Here is a 21,396-nt window from a genome sequence, read left to right on the forward strand (position 1 = left end):
ATAAATTAATGTCCTGACCCCTGTCTCCACGAGGGGTCTACATAATACTCATGAATTGAAACAATTGTTTTTTATATATATAAGCTGGTAAAAATGGAATTATAGAGGCATCTTGAGGAGATGAACGCGACAATATTGTTATGCCCTGTTATAACCTTTATATTTTACCATCACTTATTGTGCTTATGTATACAGTAGGGCCACCCTAGTGTCGTGGTTAGAGCATACTGTATGCCTTTCATGTGGAAGGTTGTGGGTTCAAAACCTGCCTGGGTTCGACGTCGACAAGGGCATGTGGTCGCAACGGGTTCCTAACGCCAAATCAAATTCAGATATGAGCCAAGTCTCCTGAGGAGGCGCGTCTGAAGCCTGTCCTGGACGGGGTATCGAGACGTAAAAACAAATCCATCCTATTGTACTTATACCGTATATAATACGTTATGATGATAGTTGATAGCTTGTAAGAGCCTTAGAGGCCTTCAATGCCTGCCAGCTTTTGTTTTGGTACAGCCTATCTCGTGATGGTTCAGCAGCTACACTATAGCTATGGTCTGAGCCCTGTGCTCCTTGGCAGAACTATACCGTACCACTAGCCTCACGTCACCTCCACCTCGGAGGAAAGCCTGGTCTGTGTTATTAAATTGCCGTATGATCCGGACGGGAGCGGATGATATCGCTAAGTCATTGTTTTGTAGTCATCAGGCCGGAACCCTCGACCTGGTAGCCTCGCAGTGGCCAGACGCGAACCTGCCGGTGGCTAAATAAATTGCCTTCGGCCACTGATAGTGTGATATGAGTCTGGCTAAGAATCATGGCTATACCGACCTGGGTGTTATTGTACTTCTCCCCAATGAAATCATGTACATAAAAGCATAACCATTACCAGATTGTCTCGACTCCTGCCTTATTACTGCGTGTGCGCGTGTGTTATTGATTACAAAAATGGTACAGCAATGCATCGACACTAAAAGATTACATATAGAATAGAAATAAACAGAATAATATTTTTGTAACTTGTACTTTTGAACTAGTAAGTGTTTTTAAAAGCAGATACTACACTACTCGAGTACACATTTGCCTGAGAAACCTTCACCTATAGTGGAGTACTATTTGACCAGCATGCGTGTGTGTTCGTGTGATGTCCTTGAGACTGCATGGCTCTTCACGCATGTACTGATGACCTCACCTCCAAGCTGCTTAACAAGTCAATAAATAACACTCAAGTATGATGAAATAGGTGTGTGTGTGCGTGTGTGTGTGTGTGTGTGTGTGTGTGTGTGTGTGTGCGTGTATTACTATGCATGTGAGGACCAAATGTCCCCACAACTATTTGAGAAATAGTCCATTGTGAGGACGCATTTTCCTTGTCTTCAGTAGAGAAATTGTTTTTGTATGGTTAAATAAAACAGTTGGGGTTAGCCCTTTTAGGCATTTATAGGTTAGGTTTAGGGGGACGGGTTGGAGAGCATTCCCAATATTCTGCTTCGTTTTGTGGAGACGTCGCGCACCGAAAAATAGCAGATCTACAAGCTCACAACAACACGTCACAGTTGCAGATCGGCTATTCTTCGGCTATATATTCAGCCATTTTCAAATAGTGTCCTAAAATGTCCTCGCAAGTATAGTAATGCACAGTGTGTGTGTATGTGTGTTTGTGCGTGTGTGCGTGCGTGCATGTATGTTTGTGTGCGCGCGAGGGTGAAATGGAGCAGTCGGCACATGCGACGGTGAAAATGACCCTGCTTCATTGTCATGCTGGTCCAGATAGCGCCATAATGTATGGCTGATATTATAACGTCGCTGTCGGGCAGAAACCTCTTATCTCCATTTTCTAACTTTTTCATTTTTTCCATAAATTAAATCAAACATGAATCACACTGTACAGTGTCACTGTCACACAAAAGCATCAAAAGACAGCAGATCTACGAACTCAAATGCATGCACAAAGCAACGCATTTTGAGGTTGTAGATCTTCAACCTTTTGCTATTTTGGAATTTGAATCCTGAAAATTAACAGCCTTGGACATGTGAGGTTTTTACCCGACAGAGACGATAACTGTGAGCAAAAAGTCTACTTTAGGGTGAGTGAGAGAGAGAGAGAGAGAGAGAGAGGGAGAGAAACACCTCACCATCACGCCAGAGGCGGGAGGGGGGTGGGGGATAAAAAGCGTTTGTGCAGCTTTATTTTTCTCCCCAACTGTCATTTTTTATGTAATGAGGCCATTAAACCCGTGGCGTCTCATTTGTCAGTCGCCTCCCCCAAATATGTTTGTCAACAAAAATAGGCCACGTTGCCGCCATCTTGATCCCGTTGAAGGTCCTTTAGGAGGAGAGGCATTACGTTGCTCCGCGATCTTGAATTGATGATGATGATGACTGAACGACCGTCAAGGGCTCAAAGCCTCTCGTCCCATTTGGTTGATTTGTACTCTCCCCGGAGTTCACCATTTGATGTATGATACTCTTATCCAGAGTGACTTACAATAAGCTGTTATGAGTACTCAAACAGTTTGAGTTCATAACTGCTTATTGTCAAAGTATACAGCCCTGGAATATCATCGTTTTAGGGGCAAGCAGGCCACTTGGTCTTTCGTGAGACTATAGTCATGCACAAAGGACAAATGCCAGGACAGCAATAAGGCCATCAAATACAACCATATTTCGTTATGAATTTAATATCAGCTAAATACATAAACACAGATTTTCATTATTTCAGAATTGGGAATCTCAACAAGACACTGGTTTCTAAAAACCATATTGACATGCAGCAAATAAGTTAGAAACCGGCAGGCATGCATGCACACTGGGGAGTACCGTATGTACAGGTCATCAATGCCACTATAGGCCTCATAGGCCCGCCCAGGTATATATATTATTTTGAAGGGCATAAGGTCAAAGCAAGGGGCAACGGCGGCCATCTGGCTTTCATGGCTTCCATGAAATTCCTGCCCTGCTCCTGGCCAAATATTACAACTTTGAAAGTTTGCTCTGTCAGTCATGATGTTGGCCACTGTTGTAGGTTATGATTGCGAGATGTTTGAACCTTTCTGGCCAAATAAATGACACATAAGAGCCAACAGAGATGTCATTTGTACGATCGTCAAGCGTATCATGTGCTTATACACAGATCAGAGCGATCCAATTTATCTAAATGCACCATTTACCAATCGTTAAGCATGATAAAAGCCAGTCCTATAATCATAACACTAACCACGGCGAGTGGGCTATAGTATGTGAGTAATCACACTTGAGCTGCAACCACCCATTCTTCATTCTTTCTTTATACACCCACGTTAGTGCACTATTATGTGGGGCATATAACATGCTGTGGTGAAGGACGAAAATGAAGTCACCGTTCCTTTCCAAGAACCATCCGTTTCTGAGAACATGACAAATACAATGTGCTTGCCTGGAACAACAAAATGTTCAAAGTGGTGCAATTTCTGTATATATATCTATATATAGTATATGTGCCTTTATCCAAAGCACTTTACGATCATGTGCATTACATCCGCACACCGATAGCAGAGGAAACCATGCAAGCTACAGTATAGGCAACCTACTAATCAGGAGCAGTTCAGTGTCTTCCTCATGCAAGACACTTCGGCACAAACTCTGGGGAGCCCGGGGGTCCAACTGGGAACCTTACATTTCTTCCCAAGAGGTCGCTCTATCACTGCCACCCGCCCACCCCTATTCTCCACATCCCTTTGAACTCTTCAACTATAAACTCTTCAACTATGTGCTGTAAACGAGTGGTTCCCAAACTTTTTTGAGGGGTCGCTATAGCCCCTCGTATATACATGTTTGTGTTTAGTTCAATGTTTGTTTTAAAAACGCCATTGACAATGAAGAGAAAATGTACGTCATCTTGTCCCTAACACAAACATTAAATGCCATTAACAATAAAGATAATTTAATGTTTGTTTTGACACCCTCTTTGTTTTACATCATTATCACATCACCTAATCACAGCAACATGAGTTAGACTTTAATATATTAGAGTTAGAGTTAGTTATGTATTAAGTTTGAGTCGTTGTATTGTCAGGAAAAATAAATGATACCATAATGTGCCCTTATTGGGTATTGATGATATCTTGTGTGAGTAAAAGCTGGTAGGCTACTGTGGTCGGTGCAATGCGATCGAGTCGGTTGGGTATGTATGTCAGGATAAAAATAATTGTCACACTACAGCGACACGCAAAAACATCAAAAGTAGCAGATCTACAAGCTCTAAATGCGGTGTGAATCGACATGTTTTGAGCCTGTAGATCTGCTGATTTGTTGCTTTTGAATTTGAATCCGGAACATTTAACATTTTTATTGATTATTGATTCTACATAGCGCATTGCTAAACCAAGATCTCTCTCTCCCCTTCTCTCTCTCTCTGTCTCTGTGTGCCTGTCTGTCTGTCTCTCCTTCCCTGCTCCTACTTTACACACACACACACACACACACACACACACACACACACACACACACACACACACACACACACACACACACATATATATATATATATATATATATATATATATAATATCACAGAGAATTGAGAATTGGACACATTCAGTGTGACTTGCTAATTTTATCTCTGCTATCAATTTTTCATCAGTGCTAATTGGCTTGGTCCTTTCAGAAGGCCTTTCAGTAGAAATGGTTGCAGTAAGCTAGTAACACCAGGGTTCTTCCATGTGGTCACACTGCCACCCAGTGGTGAGAGGGTATGGTTACCCTTAGTGGGGTGACACAGTCACTACAACTCAACTTTGGATGGAGAAGGCCACATATTTCCACACTCACTCCAGAGGGCCACCCACTATATTTCCACACTCACTCCAGAGGGCCACTATAGTTCCACACCTACTCCAGAGGGCCACTATATTTCCACACTCACTCCAGAGGGCCACTATATTTCCACACTCACTCCAGAGGGCCACTATATTTCCACACTCACTCCAGAGGGTCACTATATTTCCACACCTACTCCAGAGGGCCACCCACTATATTTCCACACTCACTCCAGAGGGCCATTATATTTCCACACTCACTCCAGAGGGCCACTATATTTCCACACTCACTCCAGAGGGCCACTATATTTCCACACTCACTACAGGGGGCCACTACATTTCCACACTCACTCCAGAGGGCCACTATATTTCCACACTCACTCCAGAGGGCCACTATATTTCCACACTCACTCCAGAGGGCCACTATATTTCCACACTCACTCCAGAGGGCCACATTGCATATTATTACTGTCAGAGAGCAAAAATAGACGATCTACAAGCTCACTTGTAGATCTCTCTCATATGACATCATCAACTTGCGACGGGAGCAGTTCCTATTGAGTAAAAGATTATCTACTTAAAATTATTAAGGGGTTTTCAAAGCGGGTGCCTATGGGCGATAGTTCCAAACATTGCTCCTATGGCTGGAACTATTCCATTGAGATAGAATGAGCACTTCTGCATTCCATTGTTACAATGAGAGTCAACGGGAGTGTCATTACTCTCTTACTAGATTACTCTGCTTTGACCTAATAGACCCGGCCTTCTTGCCCAGGGGATAAATGTAATCTTGACCTTCAGGTCAGAATCTGTGTCTAGGTGAGACATTACCTTTGATACGATCTACAAGAGCAGGGAGACAATTAAATACAACCACCCCAATTCACCCTTGTCAGCCTGACTGACTGACCTCGTTCTACCTTGTTTATGTTGAATTAACTAAAACATAATTTTGGGAAAAACCTGGGCATGGGTCTGGGCACTGGGCATGGGCACCTGGGCATGCCATGATGCCCCGTCACTATGCTGCACCTAATCATTTGTACGGACAACTTTTGAATACACCTATTTACTTATCGTTTCACGAGAAAATAGCAAAAGTAGCAGATCATCAAGCTCAAAACTCGCTTCGTACCGTGTTTCGAGCTTGTGGATCTGCTGGGCTACTTCTGATGCTTTCGTGTGACGCTGCAGTAGGGTGTTAAAGGAGAATTCCATGCTAGAATGCTTTCTTATCTTTCTTACTGTACCTTTCTTTGTAGTTGTTACGTCCCCACCAAAGAGGTCCAGGTGTTTTTTTGTGCAAAAACTCCTCATTGGCTATTTTCCCTACCATAAGCCCCCAATGAATTGCATTGCATTGAATGGGAATTTAATGGGGCTATGGGGTGTTATGCTATAATTCGCTTATTTCCATCGAGTAGTAAAGTGTGCCGCTTGGGATATTATTTACATTATGAAGAGAGGATATACAAAGAAATTATAATTTTGAGCGATGGAAATACCGGTAAGCGAATTAGCACAACTACAAAGAAAGGTAAGAAAGCCTTTTAGTATGGAATTCTCCTTTAATTTACGAAAAAGCAGATATGGAGATAAGAGGTTTCTGTCCAATAGGATAGCAACAATGAGAGGGTATATGGTGGAGGCGACATAAGGAACAGTGTGGGAATTAGTCGAGAAATGCAGCGTAGTGGAAATGTTTAATGGAGTCCCCACGGAACAAACTGATTTATGGATAAACCTGCTTCACCGTCCAGATGGCCAACCAACACCAACGTGTACTGTACTGTATCCATCACAACAAACACCACATCGTCATGACAACTGTACTGGACGGCAGAGCCCTGGTAGAGCAACTGCACCAGCTTCAACAAAATAATGGTGATTGTTCGTTCCTATGTGCAAGAACTCATGTGGACAGTCTGTCTTCTATAGAACTCATGTGGACAGGCTGTCTTCTATAGAACTCATGTGGACAGGCTGTCTTCTATAGAACTCATGTGGACAGGCTGTCTTCTATAGAACTCATGTGGACAGTCTGTCTTCTATAGAACTCATGTGGACAGGCTGTCTTCTATAGAACTCATTTGAACAGGCTGTCTTTTATACTATAGAACTCATGTGGACAGTCTGTCCTCTATCTATGTATAGAACTCAAGTGGACCAGCTGACTTCATTGGACCCATGTGGACAGGCTGTCTTCCATAGAACTCAAGTGAACAGGCTGTCTTCCATAGAACTCAAGTGGACAGGCTGACTTCATTGGACCTATGTGGACAGGCTGTCTTCCATAGAACTCAAGTGAACAGGCTGTCTTCCATAGAACTCATGTGGACAGGCTGTCTTCCATAGAACTCATGTGGACAGGCTGTCTTCTATAGAACTCATGTGGACAGGCTGTCTTCCATAGAACTCATGTGGACAGGCTGTCTTCCATGGAACTCACGTGGACAGGCTGTCTTCCATGGAACTCATGTGGACAGGCTGTCTTCCATGGAACTCACGTGGACAGGCTGTCTTCCATAGAACTCATGCCTGTCTCCTCAGCGTTCCAACTTGCAAAAATGCTGTTTGTGGATCATCAGTCTATCTGTCCGCTTTATACCGCTGCACCTTGTCAGTGCGGAGAGCGCTCTCCGTGGTGCTGAAATCTTTTTTCCTGTTGTATTCCACTATTCCAGGAATTTCCGGAATTGTAACTATTGAAATAGTTTTAAATGTTTATTTGTATTTATTGACACTGAAGTTGCATTGGTATGTCTGTCACCTGTCTCCCCTCTGCAGTGCTGGCACTCCTCTCTAGATTGGAGGGTGCCAAGCACTGTAGAGGAGGAGGGGTGTTTGTTCCTGTCTGTATTATGTTTGGTCTTGTTTATGTTAGGTTCTCTAAATGAATTGGACCTGTGAAACTTTCCTGTGTGTGTGTGTGTGTGTGTGTGTGTGTGTGTGTGTGTGTGTGTGTGTGTGTGTGTGTGTGTGTGTGTGTGTGTGTGTGTGTGTGTGTGTGTGTGTGTGTGTGTGTGTGTGTGTGTGTGTGTGTCTGTTTTTTGAGCATATTCTTTCATTCTTCTTACAGTGAGATTGTAGATCTATTTTCACAATTAAATTAATTAATTAAATTAAATAGGCCTACTGTATTATTTTTGTAAGTTTGGGTCCCGGGAGACACCAACTGTATATTTTAAGTCTGGATCTGAAAGGTTTGGAAACTTTTGCTTTAGATCCAGATACTGATTCTGAAAAGGACCACAGTCCACAATTGTATGTAGGCCTATGTATTTTGAGACCTCAGCAGAGAAGATGTGTTAAAAATAAATAAAACTAAAACTAAACTAAAGTTTAAAAAAGAAACAAGGCCTGTACCTTCTTCTGTGTTACCCTCCTTGTCCACCAGATGTCCTCAGCAGCCTATACCCATTTGGGGCTGTAAGTGTATAAGGAAAGGAAAGGTACTATGTTTACCCAGGGTAACTGGACTAAGCTCAAGAACTTGTTGGGTATGGGTGTGGATATAGCTGCATGGGCAGGGAGAAGGTTGCCCGTTCACTCCCTTAACTGTTCCATACACGATACATACAATACACAAATAATACACAAGAAAGGGAGCAATTAGACCCCAGCAACTACCGCCCTATTTCTATTCTCATATATATAGCTCCATCTCAAAAGGAAGAAAGGAAAAAATAGTCTATGAACAGGTTGAAAAGTATCTTGCTACTAAAGAAATCACACCCATGTGAACTGAGTGGTGCAACTCCCCACCCCTCTCTCTCTCTCTCTCTCTCTCTCGGTACTAATAGTCATATACTGGTGCTCATTAACGTCACATAGATAGGTGAACACAGACACACGAACACATAGATAGGTGAACAGACACACGGACATTGCTGTTCCTTGGAGTGGTTGCACACTCAAAAAACTGGTGGACCCTGTTTAAGTGTAATGCTTAAAGGGATTGTGACAAAAAAAAGTTTTTGAATTTTTTCTTAATTATATACAGTATTATATACAGTATTCCTCTGGATTTGCTCAAGGCTTCAGCGCAATCACAGTTGATGTACATGTCTGAGGGCCTTATCTTGCGTGGGCCTTACCCCTTTACCTAAACTTATTTGCTATTTTTTTTATAATTTTGAAAAACATTTTAAAATTGTTCAAATAAAATAAATGTTGTGAGCTTGTAGATCTCTCTCTCTCTCATCCTTTAAGTCCTCTTGTTTTTGTTTTGTTATACAGTATATATATTTTCTTCACATGCTGGGGAGCAATCAATTACTTTTTATGTATTTAGTTATTTAGTAGTATAGCCTACATCAGTGGGGTGGGGTGTCAAAGTATACTCTGGGAAATGCCCAGGTTAAAAAACTTTCATGTAACAATGTCCCATACTGTTGGGCGGGCCGCTCACAATACAATTCAGGCCGTATACAAAATTTGCCCCAGGGCCGCATTTGGCCCGCAGACCGCACTTTGGACACAGCTGGCCTACATCGATAAACACTTGGTCACACAAACCACCTGTCAAGATGGTCCTTTCTGGTTTTACAACTTACAAGCATGTCTTTGACAGCAGTCTGCAAAAAAAAGACAACATCACACCCGTGTGAAGTGAGGGGCACTCTCACTGAATTCATGTGATTGGTTGGTCAAATTTAGGTCATATTTGGCAGGCATTTGACCTAATTTCTCCTTTCATTGTCAATGGCAAATATGAGACGTGTGGGGACAATATTTAGGTCATATTTGGCAGACATTTGATCTAATTTCTGAAGACGTGTTGGGACAAAAGCTATTATAGTCCCTCAAAAAGCAGGATTATTTTTTAAAGCATCTCAAATTTGAAATGGTTCACTTTTGGAGTTTTGGATGGTCTCATTCCTTGCCTTGCAAAATGATTAAGTCGCAGTGTTCTGCTCTTCTTGTAAGTAAGCTTCTTCTGCAGAGGAGCTTTACAGCCAAAGACTCCATTTTCTCCAAGCATTTCCTTTCTCTTCCTCGTGCCACAACCCACAGCTGTAATCTTGATCGCTTTTCACGAAAGGCAAATTGCGTTTCTCGTAAATTCAGAACAAACATCTCTGAACAAGCGTCTTCTTGACCAGCAGGTGTACTGGTGAAAAAAGAAAAGAACCTTCTCAACGTGCATATACCGCATCAATAAGGCTATAGTCCTTCTTCCTGGCCAGAGTTTGAATCTGACCGATTTTGCATATCGTGTCATTTCTCTCACACATTCTTTTTGTACGCAGCAACAAAGGACCTATCTTGCACAGCTCCGGGACAAGAGTGCAAACAACACTGGTCCGACTACATTTGTAAAACCTTTTCCCCCTCCTTTTTATATTTTTTAATGTTTTTTTTTTGTTTTTTTAACAGATTTTTATTTATTTTTATTTTTTATTTAAAACACCAATCACTAAAGGTATTCCCCTGGCAATTACAGGGAAACATCTGTTTGAAAAATGTGAGGTGAAAGGTGCCTAGGGTGTGGTGCTTAATCCACTTCCTCCATATTAGAGAAGTCGTCATCGTCACCCTCTAGCGGCGGGACGGCGGAAGAGGTGGCCGCCTCCTCTTCCTCTGCGGTGGCGTCGTCGTCGATGCCCAGGCCGATCTTGATCATCCTGTAGATGCGGTTGGAGTGCTTGTAGGTGTCGTCCAGGCTGAACCCAGACGACAACACGGCCGTCTCGTGCAGCAGGATGAGCAGGTCTTTGACGGACTTGTCGTCCTTGTCGGCCTCTGCCTTCCGCCTGAGGGTCTCCATGATGGGGTGGTCAGGGTTGATCTCCAGGTGCTTCTTGGACGCCATGTAGCCCATGGTGGAGTTGTCCCTGAGGGTCTGGGCCTTCATGATGCGCTCCATGTTGGCCGTCCAGCCGTGCTGGCTGGTCACGATGCAGCAGGGAGACGTCACCAGTCTGTTGGACACGGTCACCTTCTCTACCTTCTTGTCGAGAATCTCCTTCATGAGTTTGCAGAGGTTCTCAAACTTGCTCTTGTCCTCCTCCATTTTCTTCTTCTCTTCCTCATCCTCGGGGAGCTCAAGGCCCTCTTTGGTGACAGAGACAAGGGTCTTTCCGGAAAAGTCCTTGAGCTGCTGGAGGCAGTATTCGTCGATGGGCTCTGTCATGTACACCACTTCGAAGCCACGTTTGCGCACACGCTCCACAAATGCAGAGTTAGCCACCTGCTCCTTGCTCTCACCTGTGATGTAGTAGATGGACTTCTGGTTTTCCTTCATGCGTAAGACATACTCTGCGAGGGAGGTCATCTCCTCGCCAGACTGGGAGGTGTGATAGCGCAGCAGCTCAGACAGTTTCTTAAGATTCTGATTGTCGACGTGGATGCCCAGCTTCAGGTTCTTGGAGAAGGCTTCATAGAATGTCTTGAACTTTTCTTTGTCCTCAGCCAGCTCCTCAAAGAGGTCCAGGCATTTCTTGACAATGTTCTTGCGGATCACCTTGAGGATCTTGTTCTGTTGCAGCATCTCTCTGGAAATGTTGAGGGGCAGGTCTTCGGAATCGACCACACCACGCATAAAGTTCAGGTACTCTGGAATGAGCTCATCAGAGCTGTCCATGATGAAGACCCTCCTGACATACAGCTTGACATTCTTCTTTTTCTTGGTCTCGAATTGGTCAAAGGGTGCGCGGCGAGGGATGAACAGCAGAGCTTGGAACTCCAGCTGGCCCTCCACCGAGAAGTGCTTGACAGCCAGGTGGTCCTCCCAGTCATTGGTCAGACTCTTGTAGAACTCTCCGTACTCCTCGTTGGTGATGTCATCAGGCTTGCGGTTCCAGATGGGCTTGGTCTTGTTCAGCTCCTCCTCGCTGATATACTTTTCCTTGATCTTCTTTTTCTTCTTTTTGTCCATGTCGTCCTTTGTGTCCTCCTCGTCGTCTGCACCCACGTCTTCGATCTTGGGCTCGTCGTCAGCATCCTCCTTCTCTTTCTCATCCTTCTCATCAGCGGCCTCGTCATCACTGATCTCCTTTTCGCGCTCCTTCTCCACGAACAATGTGATGGGGTAACCGATGAACTGGGAATGCCTCTTGACTATCTCCTTGATCTTCTTCTCCTCCAGGTATTCCACCATGTCCTCCTTCAGGTGCATGATCACCTTGGTCCCACGGCCAAGGGGCTCACCGTTGTCTAGTTTGACTGTAAAGGAGCCTCCGGCCTTAGATTCCCAGGCATACTGTTCATCATCATTGTGCTTGGTGATGACGGTCACCCTTTCGGACACCAAGTAAGCTGAGTAGAAACCAACACCAAACTGACCAATCATGGAGATGTCAGCTCCACCTTGCAGCGCCTCCATGAAGGCCTTGGTGCCAGATTTTGCAATCGTCCCCAGGTTGTTGATCAAGTCAGCTTTGGTCATACCAATACCGGTGTCGCGGAGGGTCAGGGTGCGCTCAGCCGGGTTGGGGATTATGTCAATCTTTAGCTCCTTGCAGCTGTCCAGCTTGGTGGAGTCTAAGAGACCCTCATAGCGGATTTTATCCAAAGCATCAGAGGCATTGGAGATCAGCTCCCTGAGGAATATATCCTTGTTGGAATAGAAGGTATTAATGATCAGGGACAAAAGTTGAGCGATCTCTGCCTGGAAGGCAAAGGTCTCAGTCTCTTCCTCTTGGTGCATGGTTGAAGACATTTTTATTCTGTTGACTAAGCTTGAACAAGATAACAGCTAATTAACAACGAAGTCTCAAAGACTGAGAATGATTAAAGTGATTGTCAACAATATATAGTCTAACTGAGCTCTGATCTGACATCACATACAGTACACACCGTTGTCTAACAATGCTAATTTGTGCAGGCGAGTCCTTGCTAGTGCAGTAACTGTACTTGGAGGTCAGGAGCTGTCTGTAATTCCATATTTGGGCAAGACTAATGACATAGGGCCATTTTTGAGGGGTGCTAGCAGCTCGTACATATTTGGGTTTTGGACATATAGCTGCTTTGGGGACTCCTTATATGGTTATGGCTGAGTCATGGTGACGTAACAGCGGGACAGACACACAGACACACAGACAGACAGACATGATCTGCTAGGTCTCATAGTTAGTGCTCACTGCGTTCGCAATGAATGGAGAACTTACGTCATATGTGTCTGAGCAAATCGGCTATTTTGTGCTAACACAAACATTATGCCATCGACAGTGATTGGAGAATTTATGTCATATGTGGATGAGCAAATCGGCTATTGAATGCCAATGACAATGATTGGAGAATTTACGTCATGTGTCTGAGCAAATGATGATGATGAACGATGATGGGAGCGCCCCTCACTTCACACGGGCGTGATTATTTAATATATAATAATATAATAAGAGACTTCCGAAAAAAAATATATATATATTTGTAAACCGCAAAAAAGGTCCGACAGGCATTAGTCCGACAACTCCCAACATGTGTAGCCGGTAAGAAACTATAACCCGTGACCACGGTTAAAACTCACCCATGGACATGGCTCCCGGACATGCGTGGCAGGTTAAAACTAACCTGTGGCAGGTAAAAACTATAGTGGCTCCCAACATGCGTGACAGGTTCAAACTAACCTGTGACAGGTTAAAACTAACCCGTTGCAGGTTAAAAATAACCCATGGCAGGTTAAAACTAACCCGTGGCTTCCTGTGAGGTTAGGTTTAGTGTTGGGTTTTGGTTAGCTCTGGTCCATAGCCTTACTGCTCTTGCTGCCGTTGCGACGGCATTAGAGCTATGGACCAGAGCTAGGTTTTGGTATAGGGTATCGGACTAATGCCTGTCGGACAGTTAGTTCATTGGAACACATAGGAGCATATAGCACCATTTTACAACGAGGATCTAAGTGGTAATGAAATCCTCTTGCGAGATATGTGACATTTATTTCCGGAAAGGTTGGAGTGGTTGAACCCCATATTTGGGCACAGATCTTGGATCTGTGAACAACGGGAACAGGGGCCAGTTTACTGTTTCCTCCAGACACTTCCTACTATAACGAATGGGCCCAGTCAAGGTGCAGTGTTGCGTGGATCTCTACTTGGTATTTAACCTGTGACAGGTTAAAACTAACCCGTGGCAGGTTAAAACTAACCTGTGGCTTCCTGTGAGGTTAGGTTTAGTGTTGGGTTTTGGTTAGCATGCCATTGATCAGCGATGCCACTCATCTCGGGCAGGGTTCGGTCTGCTGTCTCCTTCTCTTAACATGACTGATTGCAGAAGCTTGCTTCACTCTCGTTTCACAAACTACTTGCATCTGGTGTCTCTCCAACCCAATCTCTGAAGAAGGCGGGTCCTATTATTTCAAGCTACCTGGCAGGTGATTGCAAGATCCTGCCGTAGCTGCCGCTGATTGGTCCGAACGGCGGCTGGTTTGGTTCATCGCTACTGCGGGAGAGAATCCAGACGTAGGCTTGTTGTGAACTTTTGAATCAATACTGCTCCCATCTGGCGGAGTCAGGTTATCATTCTCTCGTTCTCTCAGCTTCTCAACAGGGCCCCTTTCTCTGGTCTGATCACCACTCGCCTATATCAGACAACCTGTAGCTCCCTGACACTGTGCCTTCTGCTTCTCTGGTGTTCTCTGGGCAGCCCCCCCCCCCAGCACCATAGAGTAATAAAAGGATAGAACCGGAGCGACAGCCCCGCCCCCCGCTATTCATTTAGATGGAAGTTGCTCAGTGGCGTTTTGAAGCACCCAGAAGAACGGTTTACATCCGGGGGACCCTGGCCCCCATCCCACTTGTCCCACACTGTACACAAGCAATACTGGAGTACCTGGTTAGCAACTTACTACTTGAGTTGCTATTAATGCCTTGATGTCATATTCGACCATACAGTAGGCGTATTGGCTATCATTTATAAACTCCTCTGGTGCATGTCTCACATTTTGTTTTAAAACCATGCTTTATTTTTATGCTATTTTAACATGCTTAAAAACACATCTTGCAGGCAGAGACACTGAGAGAGCTTTACAACTATTAGGGGACTAACTATTAGGGCATTTGAACACTGGTGCAATTGCCTGCCAGTCACAATGTGGGACAGGGTCTCAATTTGTGGGACGCCTGAAAAGTCTTGGAAATGAGGGACTGTCCCTGCACGCAAAGAGGGTACCTCTTTGTGTTCATCATCCAGTGGTTGGATGATGAACCTCCAGTAATCACTCAGAAAACAATTCATGACTATCTCATGCAAGTGAGAAAGTGCCATGATGATGATGTCACATTTAATATTGAGTGTTCTGTTGCCGCCGATGACTGTGATGATGTCATATTTCATATTATTGAGGCTTCTGTTGTTGCTTATGAGTGTGACAATGGTGGTGAGGTGGTGCAGGGAACACACAGGAAATGCAGGCAGTATAGGCCTACAAGATGCTACGATCAGCAGCTTGGCTGAAGAATCAGCTGTTGATGAGAAGCCCAAGCTGAGCAGAGTGGTGGAAGAGCCACTCATACAAAAACATCCATCCTTCTCTCCAGCTCCGGCCATGAAGGCAGCGAAGGCAGCAGCTCCACGACCAAAGAAGACCAGCCCCGGCATTGCTGAGCAGGTCGCCGAGGCCATGTCCGCCTCCAAGAAACGGACTCGCATACACCCTCTCTAAGTAGGCCAGTTTATGTTTGCAATTTTGAACATTGCCTGAGTTATAAATGCTTAAAAGGTTTTATATTTGTTTTTTGTTTTTTTTAATGGCTCTTTGTATTTTTATTTTTTTGTATGCCAGTAGCAATTAGGGGTGGGTGACTGGTGTCGTGTGAGAGCCATTTAAGTATTCTAATTGTATCCAATGATATCCACTGAGGGGCGTGGTCAATGTCAAGGTTGGCAGGGTATATAATCAGGTCTCAATCAACCAGCAGGTGTTGCTGACAACAGTTTTCAGGCTGTGTTTAGGAGGCTGTTGTCTGCTGCTGCCCAAGAGCGGTTGCCAGCTCTGAGACATTTACCAACTGGCGGTGCCTGCCTGTACCAGTGTCAAGGACAAGGTAGATGTCAAGGTTGATGCGTGATGCAGGAGAATAAAAAATATGTCCATATCTGGGGTCCTCACCACTGCCGACTTGAAGCCGAGCTTGATGGCATGATATGCAGGTAGAGCACAACCCTGATCTGACCGGAGGGCATGAATGTCAGTGACCTCAACCTGAAATGGAAAAGAACCTAAAACAACTGAACCGGTGGAAAGGGGGTCTCTGTGTTGTTTACTTCACAAGTTGGTATTCTCTACTATCTCCATCTTATGGTTCGGGTTAAGGATACTTGTAAGAAAGGGTTAAAATGAACCCCTTGTGACATTATTTGACCTGGGCAACAAGAAGACATCTTAAATAGACACCATAAGGGTCCTAGTATAAAGCACGTGGTAAAAAAAAGAATACACCTCAAACATTGTGTACAAAGACAATAGATGTGATTTGAACGTTTTCTGGTCATTTTTGGCTGTTTTTGTCCTGAAATTGAGTGAAGATGTGCTTGAATCTTAATAATAACCACTTTAATGAATTCATTGGGTCCAAATCATACAGAAAAATGTGTTAATTTGTCTCTGTATATTGTTTAGTTCAAGAGTTATGGTATTTTGTGTTAGCTCCATTGTATGGTTACTTTTGGGGGTAGGTGTAAGAAAGGGTTAAAAATAACCCCCATTGGATTAGTTGACCCAGGCAACAAGAATAAATCTTAAATAGACATTATAAGGGTCCTAAAAAAATGTCATTCGGGTGCTGGTGGAGTAGTACGTGACTGCATGTTAGCTCTCTGCCCCATGCTCTGCCCTGCCCGACGAGGGCGTGTTACATGATTTATTACAGTTAAACTCATGCAGCCATCTGCCATATGAGGCTGAGCTGTGGTGAATAATACATGTCTGTTCCTTTAAGTGTCATGGGCTTGACGTTGACGACATTTCCTGGTTTCACTCAAGGAGGCTATACAACAAGGGGAGAGGTCATATACGTCATGTTCTAAAGCACAGGGAAAACTGGAGCTGAAAATGTGATAAAGAAAATGCCTAAGCCACATTATAGGCCTATCTGAAATACATTTTCAGTCGATCCTGTCACGATTATAAATTTAAGTTGACGATTAATTGTCACACAAATAATTGCAATTAACCATTTCATTGTGTTTTTGGCATTGGACATTGGAACATAATAGGCCTACATTTCTGTTTTGTAATAAAAAATCACACCTGTGTGAAGTGAGGGGCGCTAATATATTAAAGTCTAATTCATGTTGATTAGGTGATGTAATGGTGATGTAAAACAAACGGTGCCAACACAAACATTAAACGGCGCCATTAACAATAAAGAGACAATATGACGTAAACGACACATTATGACGTAAGTTTTCCCTTTATTACTTGCGCAAGCAGAGCGTGAAAGTAATGTTTTTCGTCAGGTGCTACGATGCGTATGTCCTGGGCCGTAGCAGCATATGACATTTATGGCCTACTTGGGTGCAACAAGCAAGTAGGCACTCGACAGAGTACAGTTCTAGTTGTCAATGCGTTTACTAAACAAACTTTGAACTAAAGACAAACATTAAACCTGTGTATATGTACAAAAATGTAAAGGGCAAATACTGTATCATATAATTAATGACAAATAACTTACATTACTGACTTACCGGTATTCAATAATTTTATACCTAAATAAATAGCCTAAACTAAGGAAAACTTCCTCAATTTTTGGAAAATGTTTGAATATGTATGACAATTTTTCAACATGGAAACGATTATGACGATTTTTACGAAAATACATTTATCTCAAATAATTGTGAAAAGCCTGGTCTAGTCTAGAATTAATTGATGTGAGAGTGAGAACCAGGTGGACAGAGGACAGTGTGCAAATAAACCAAATAAACTTACTGAAATATTGACACCTTTGTGATGATTTACCTTGAAGACATTATTTGACAAAGCAAAAGGTCACAAAAATATACCGTAGTACATACTTCATCGGGGTGCAAGTGTGCACATTGTTAACTAATCGATCATGTAACCGTTGTTAAAACAAATGTTACATTTTAATAGGCTATCATTTATCATTTCAAGAAAATAGTGAAAATAGCTATAAGAAGTCAACATTAAACACAGGGCACATGCACAAACGCGCACACGCACACACGCGCACACACACACACACACACACACACACACACACACACACACACACACACACACACACACACACACACACACACACACAATATAGTCTCTCTCACTGTTGACTCAATTTCAAGGAACAACAGGGGTCACTGTTTTCCCGAATATTTGACAACGTTATCGTGATGCGTATGTGTCCTCTCCTTGTTCATTGTACTCCCTGGTGGTTTCGGTTGTGTGCCGTGTGCCTCCAAAAAAGAAAAAAGAAAAAAAACAAGCAACATACGGATATAATATCTCAAACAGGTTATCTATCTGACGACTGCCGGTGGTTTTAACAATTTTTTTTAATGTTATCAACACGTATTTTCTATTTTTACCGGACGTTAAACTGGTGGCGATGCATCTTCTTCTTTTTTAAGTGAATTTAGTTGAATTTTATTTTGTTTTTTTTTTTTGTCATGGAATAATAGGGCCGGCCGGAGACGTTGACGTTTAGTTGTCGGGAGCTCGATGCGTGTGTTTGGGTGTGAGCAGAAGCAGCAGCCGCAGCACCACCAGGCACTAGGCAGGCGGGCAGGCGGCGGGGCGGACCGACTGGGGGGACGACAACACTGTGGCAGGTGGAGGAGAAGGAAGGAATATCGATTTGAAATAAACACCAAAGGCAACCGCTGCGTTGATGAAACTTTGTTACACCTTTCCATCCGGGTAAGGAACTTTATATTCCACCGTTATTGTTAACGTGAACACTGTTTTTTAATTGCCAATGATCAACAGGCATGCAGGAGGGAAGCACGCGAGCCCTTCATCGCGATGTTGTTGTGTTTTATACTGTAGCTATACTGACTGTAGACATTGTTGTGGTTCCTCTACCATAACGCCAATTAAGTTACCGACTTACCGTAACGTTAATAAGCAAAGCATGTGCTTTGTGGTGATGCACAGCTGCAGGGACCTGGGGTTTATTGTGCAGCGACACGTTTTATGTTCCAGAGGCCCACATTGGGCAATTGGCATACATAATAATAAATTAATAATTATGCAACGCCAGGGAACACTAGCATTGTTTTCCTTTAATACAGCCACGGGGCTGCGTTATAGTTCATCCATATTTCTAGCCTTGGATCATTCATCAAGACTAGTCAAGTCATAGATGTAGCCTTTTTAATCGAGTCTGACTTTTACTTTCGTAATTATCATGCAAATGTAAAAATCTATATAAATCATATCTACTGTATGGAATGCTTGGTCCATCTTATTTCAGTTTATCAGTGATTCTAAAATGCAATGACCCCAAATTTATGCATTATGGCACGGATCCCATTTGATGAAATTAATTTACTGTATCCTCATCAGTGTGTGTAGTGTAACTCTGAGACGGTAAGTCCATTTGGTAATTTGGTTCCATTTTGCACAGTCTCAGAGAGAAAGTTACATACCCTGCATGGGTGGCTGGCTTAAAGGGTCCATTAGATTTTGTTTCCTATACGAATCATTTAGCTTGGGGAACCCGATCAAGGGTCCCCTGACCCCACGCTGAGAACCTTACCTATAGTGGTCCAGATGATGCTGCCACAAGAAAAATGCATGCATCAAAAGAGGTCCAGTTTGAATTCGGGGACGATCGAGGTGTAATATAATATCATTATAATGAAATGCATTTCAATATGAATGTATTTCTTCTAATTCCGTGTATTCAAAATTTGGTCATAGCTTATGTTATTTTAGGAAAAACCCAGTAAGAACCGACCTCGCTTGATATTTTAGGTAAAACCAGTATGACGCCCTGAGGGCGAGAAGCGACCTCGCCCTTGCACGCATCCGCCTGGGTGACGGCAGATTGCTGGGCAAGCATTGGTGCTTTGGCATGGGGAGTCAGATCAACATATGTACTGGCCATATATGGAGCGTGTCTTGAGTGTACAGGGTTTGTCTGATGAGGTCAGATCAACATAATATGGAATGTCAGAACAGGTCAGCTCCATATATGGAGATCTAAGGGTGGCAGCGGGGGCAGTGTGTAGGTGAGTCTACAGGGTTTGATGAGGGCCGAGGTAGGGCATGGGCCTTAATTTTCGGGCCTCTAGTTTTCGCTGGTTGCACTAAATTGCACTAAACTTTGGGGTTTGAATTGGACAGGTATCAGTCAAAAGGGAGACATCGAAGAGGAAGGACGTGTGGGGAAGGAATCCAGGATCAACATATGTTCCATTATGTTGATCCTCGATTCCCTCCCCACCCGTCCTTCCTGTCAGAACAGGTCAGCTGACCTGACCTGTCAGCTGACAGCTGACCTGTCAGAATAGGGGGATGAAGGGAGATGCAGGTTTTCATAGTAAACTGCGACCTGTGGTCGCAATAATATACCCTCACTATAATGACATTTCTTGATGAAGCTTCAGTACAATTGCACAGTTTATGGGCAGCTACACAATGGCTAATGCATGGTTGGCTAATGAGTCTGCCTTGAGAAGACACTATTCGCTCAGGCTTATGGCAAATAGTTTTGGTTGTTTGTTGGTTGTTAATTTTTTATGTGAAGCGTCCTTGGGTTTATGAAATGGGCTATATAACACACATACTGCAAGAGTGAGGTCTAGCCAACACCAACTCGGTTTCCTGGATCGCTGCCCTCCAGTGCCTCCACAATTTCCTATCTACTGTAACATCAGGTTCTTGAGCTCTGTAGTGTTGTTAAACTGTTGCGCCATCTACATCTACGTGGTACGCTTCTTTCCCCTCCTGACTCTGCCCTGGGTTGGCTCCTATAGACTTAGGATAGTTCCGATAACGATACTGATACTGATCTTGTGAAATGTTGCACATTTTAATATTTCCAAAATGATTATGTCAAAACTGTTCTTGTGTGTGGGGAGGAAGGGGAGAATGTTTAGGCCTGTCACAAAGAGGCAAAAATGATGTTGTACTATATATCTGATTGACATTTATACCACTTAAATGGGGTAAAAGATCAGTTTCTCCAGATAGGGTAAATTACCGATCAGAGTGAATAATGGCCGATCACCGACCACTGACCTATTATTGAAGCATCTCTACCTTTTAAATATCATTGCTAAATTACAGTCAGCCTTTTATGTCATAACTAATCAGCCAAAATGCAACCCTTTGAGCTACAGTGCATGCAACACAACATACGTTGACAAATATGGATTGAGTGTACACGATTGGTTTTGAAAATAATGTCTTCCCTCACTTGAATATGTTTAGCTGACAACAGAGCACAGTTCAGAAGGTTGATTGGAGAGATAACAAGGTTTCCATTGATTTGCACTGGAGCCACTAATTGCTGCATAATGTGTAGTAGGGCACCTATCGAATGTTTTGCTATGGATTGTTCCGTTGATTTCATTTACGGTTAATTGAACAATCAAACAAGCACGTGTTTTTAAATAATTAAAATACAAATCTTATAATCACAAATTGAAAGAAAAAAGCTCTACCCCCCCAGAGTAAAAATCGATTATTGAGATTATTTTTTAT

At 43.3% G+C, this 21,396-nt stretch overlaps 2 protein-coding genes across 3 annotated transcripts in view; one reads left to right on the forward strand and one right to left on the reverse strand.

Annotated features, from left to right (window-relative positions):
- Nucleotides 1-10,287: 10,287 nt before the first annotated feature.
- LOC308313604 (heat shock protein HSP 90-beta-like) lies at nucleotides 10,288-12,453 on the reverse strand (the record flags this gene model as incomplete). The annotated part of the gene is made up of 1 exon (XM_080760817.1): nucleotides 10,288-12,453. One exon carries the CDS (start codon nucleotides 12,451-12,453, stop codon nucleotides 10,288-10,290), a length of 2,166 nt encoding a protein of 721 aa, XP_080616943.1.
- A 5,738-nt stretch (nucleotides 12,454-18,191) lies between these two features.
- The window catches only part of LOC308314150 (GRAM domain-containing protein 4-like), a 99,783-nt gene continuing 96,578 nt past the window's right edge, over nucleotides 18,192-21,396 (forward strand). For both annotated transcript variants that reach the window (XM_080761592.1, XM_080761593.1), the window contains exon 1: nucleotides 18,192-18,603. In XM_080761592.1, coding sequence (XP_080617718.1) covers nucleotides 18,575-18,603 — 29 coding nt within the window. In that variant the 5' untranslated portion in view covers nucleotides 18,192-18,574. The remainder of the gene's footprint in view (nucleotides 18,604-21,396) is intronic.

Source organism: Protomyctophum bolini, assembly GCF_963924005.1.
Source record: "Protomyctophum bolini genome assembly, chromosome: 4".
NCBI lineage: Eukaryota > Metazoa > Chordata > Actinopteri > Myctophiformes > Myctophidae > Protomyctophum > Protomyctophum bolini.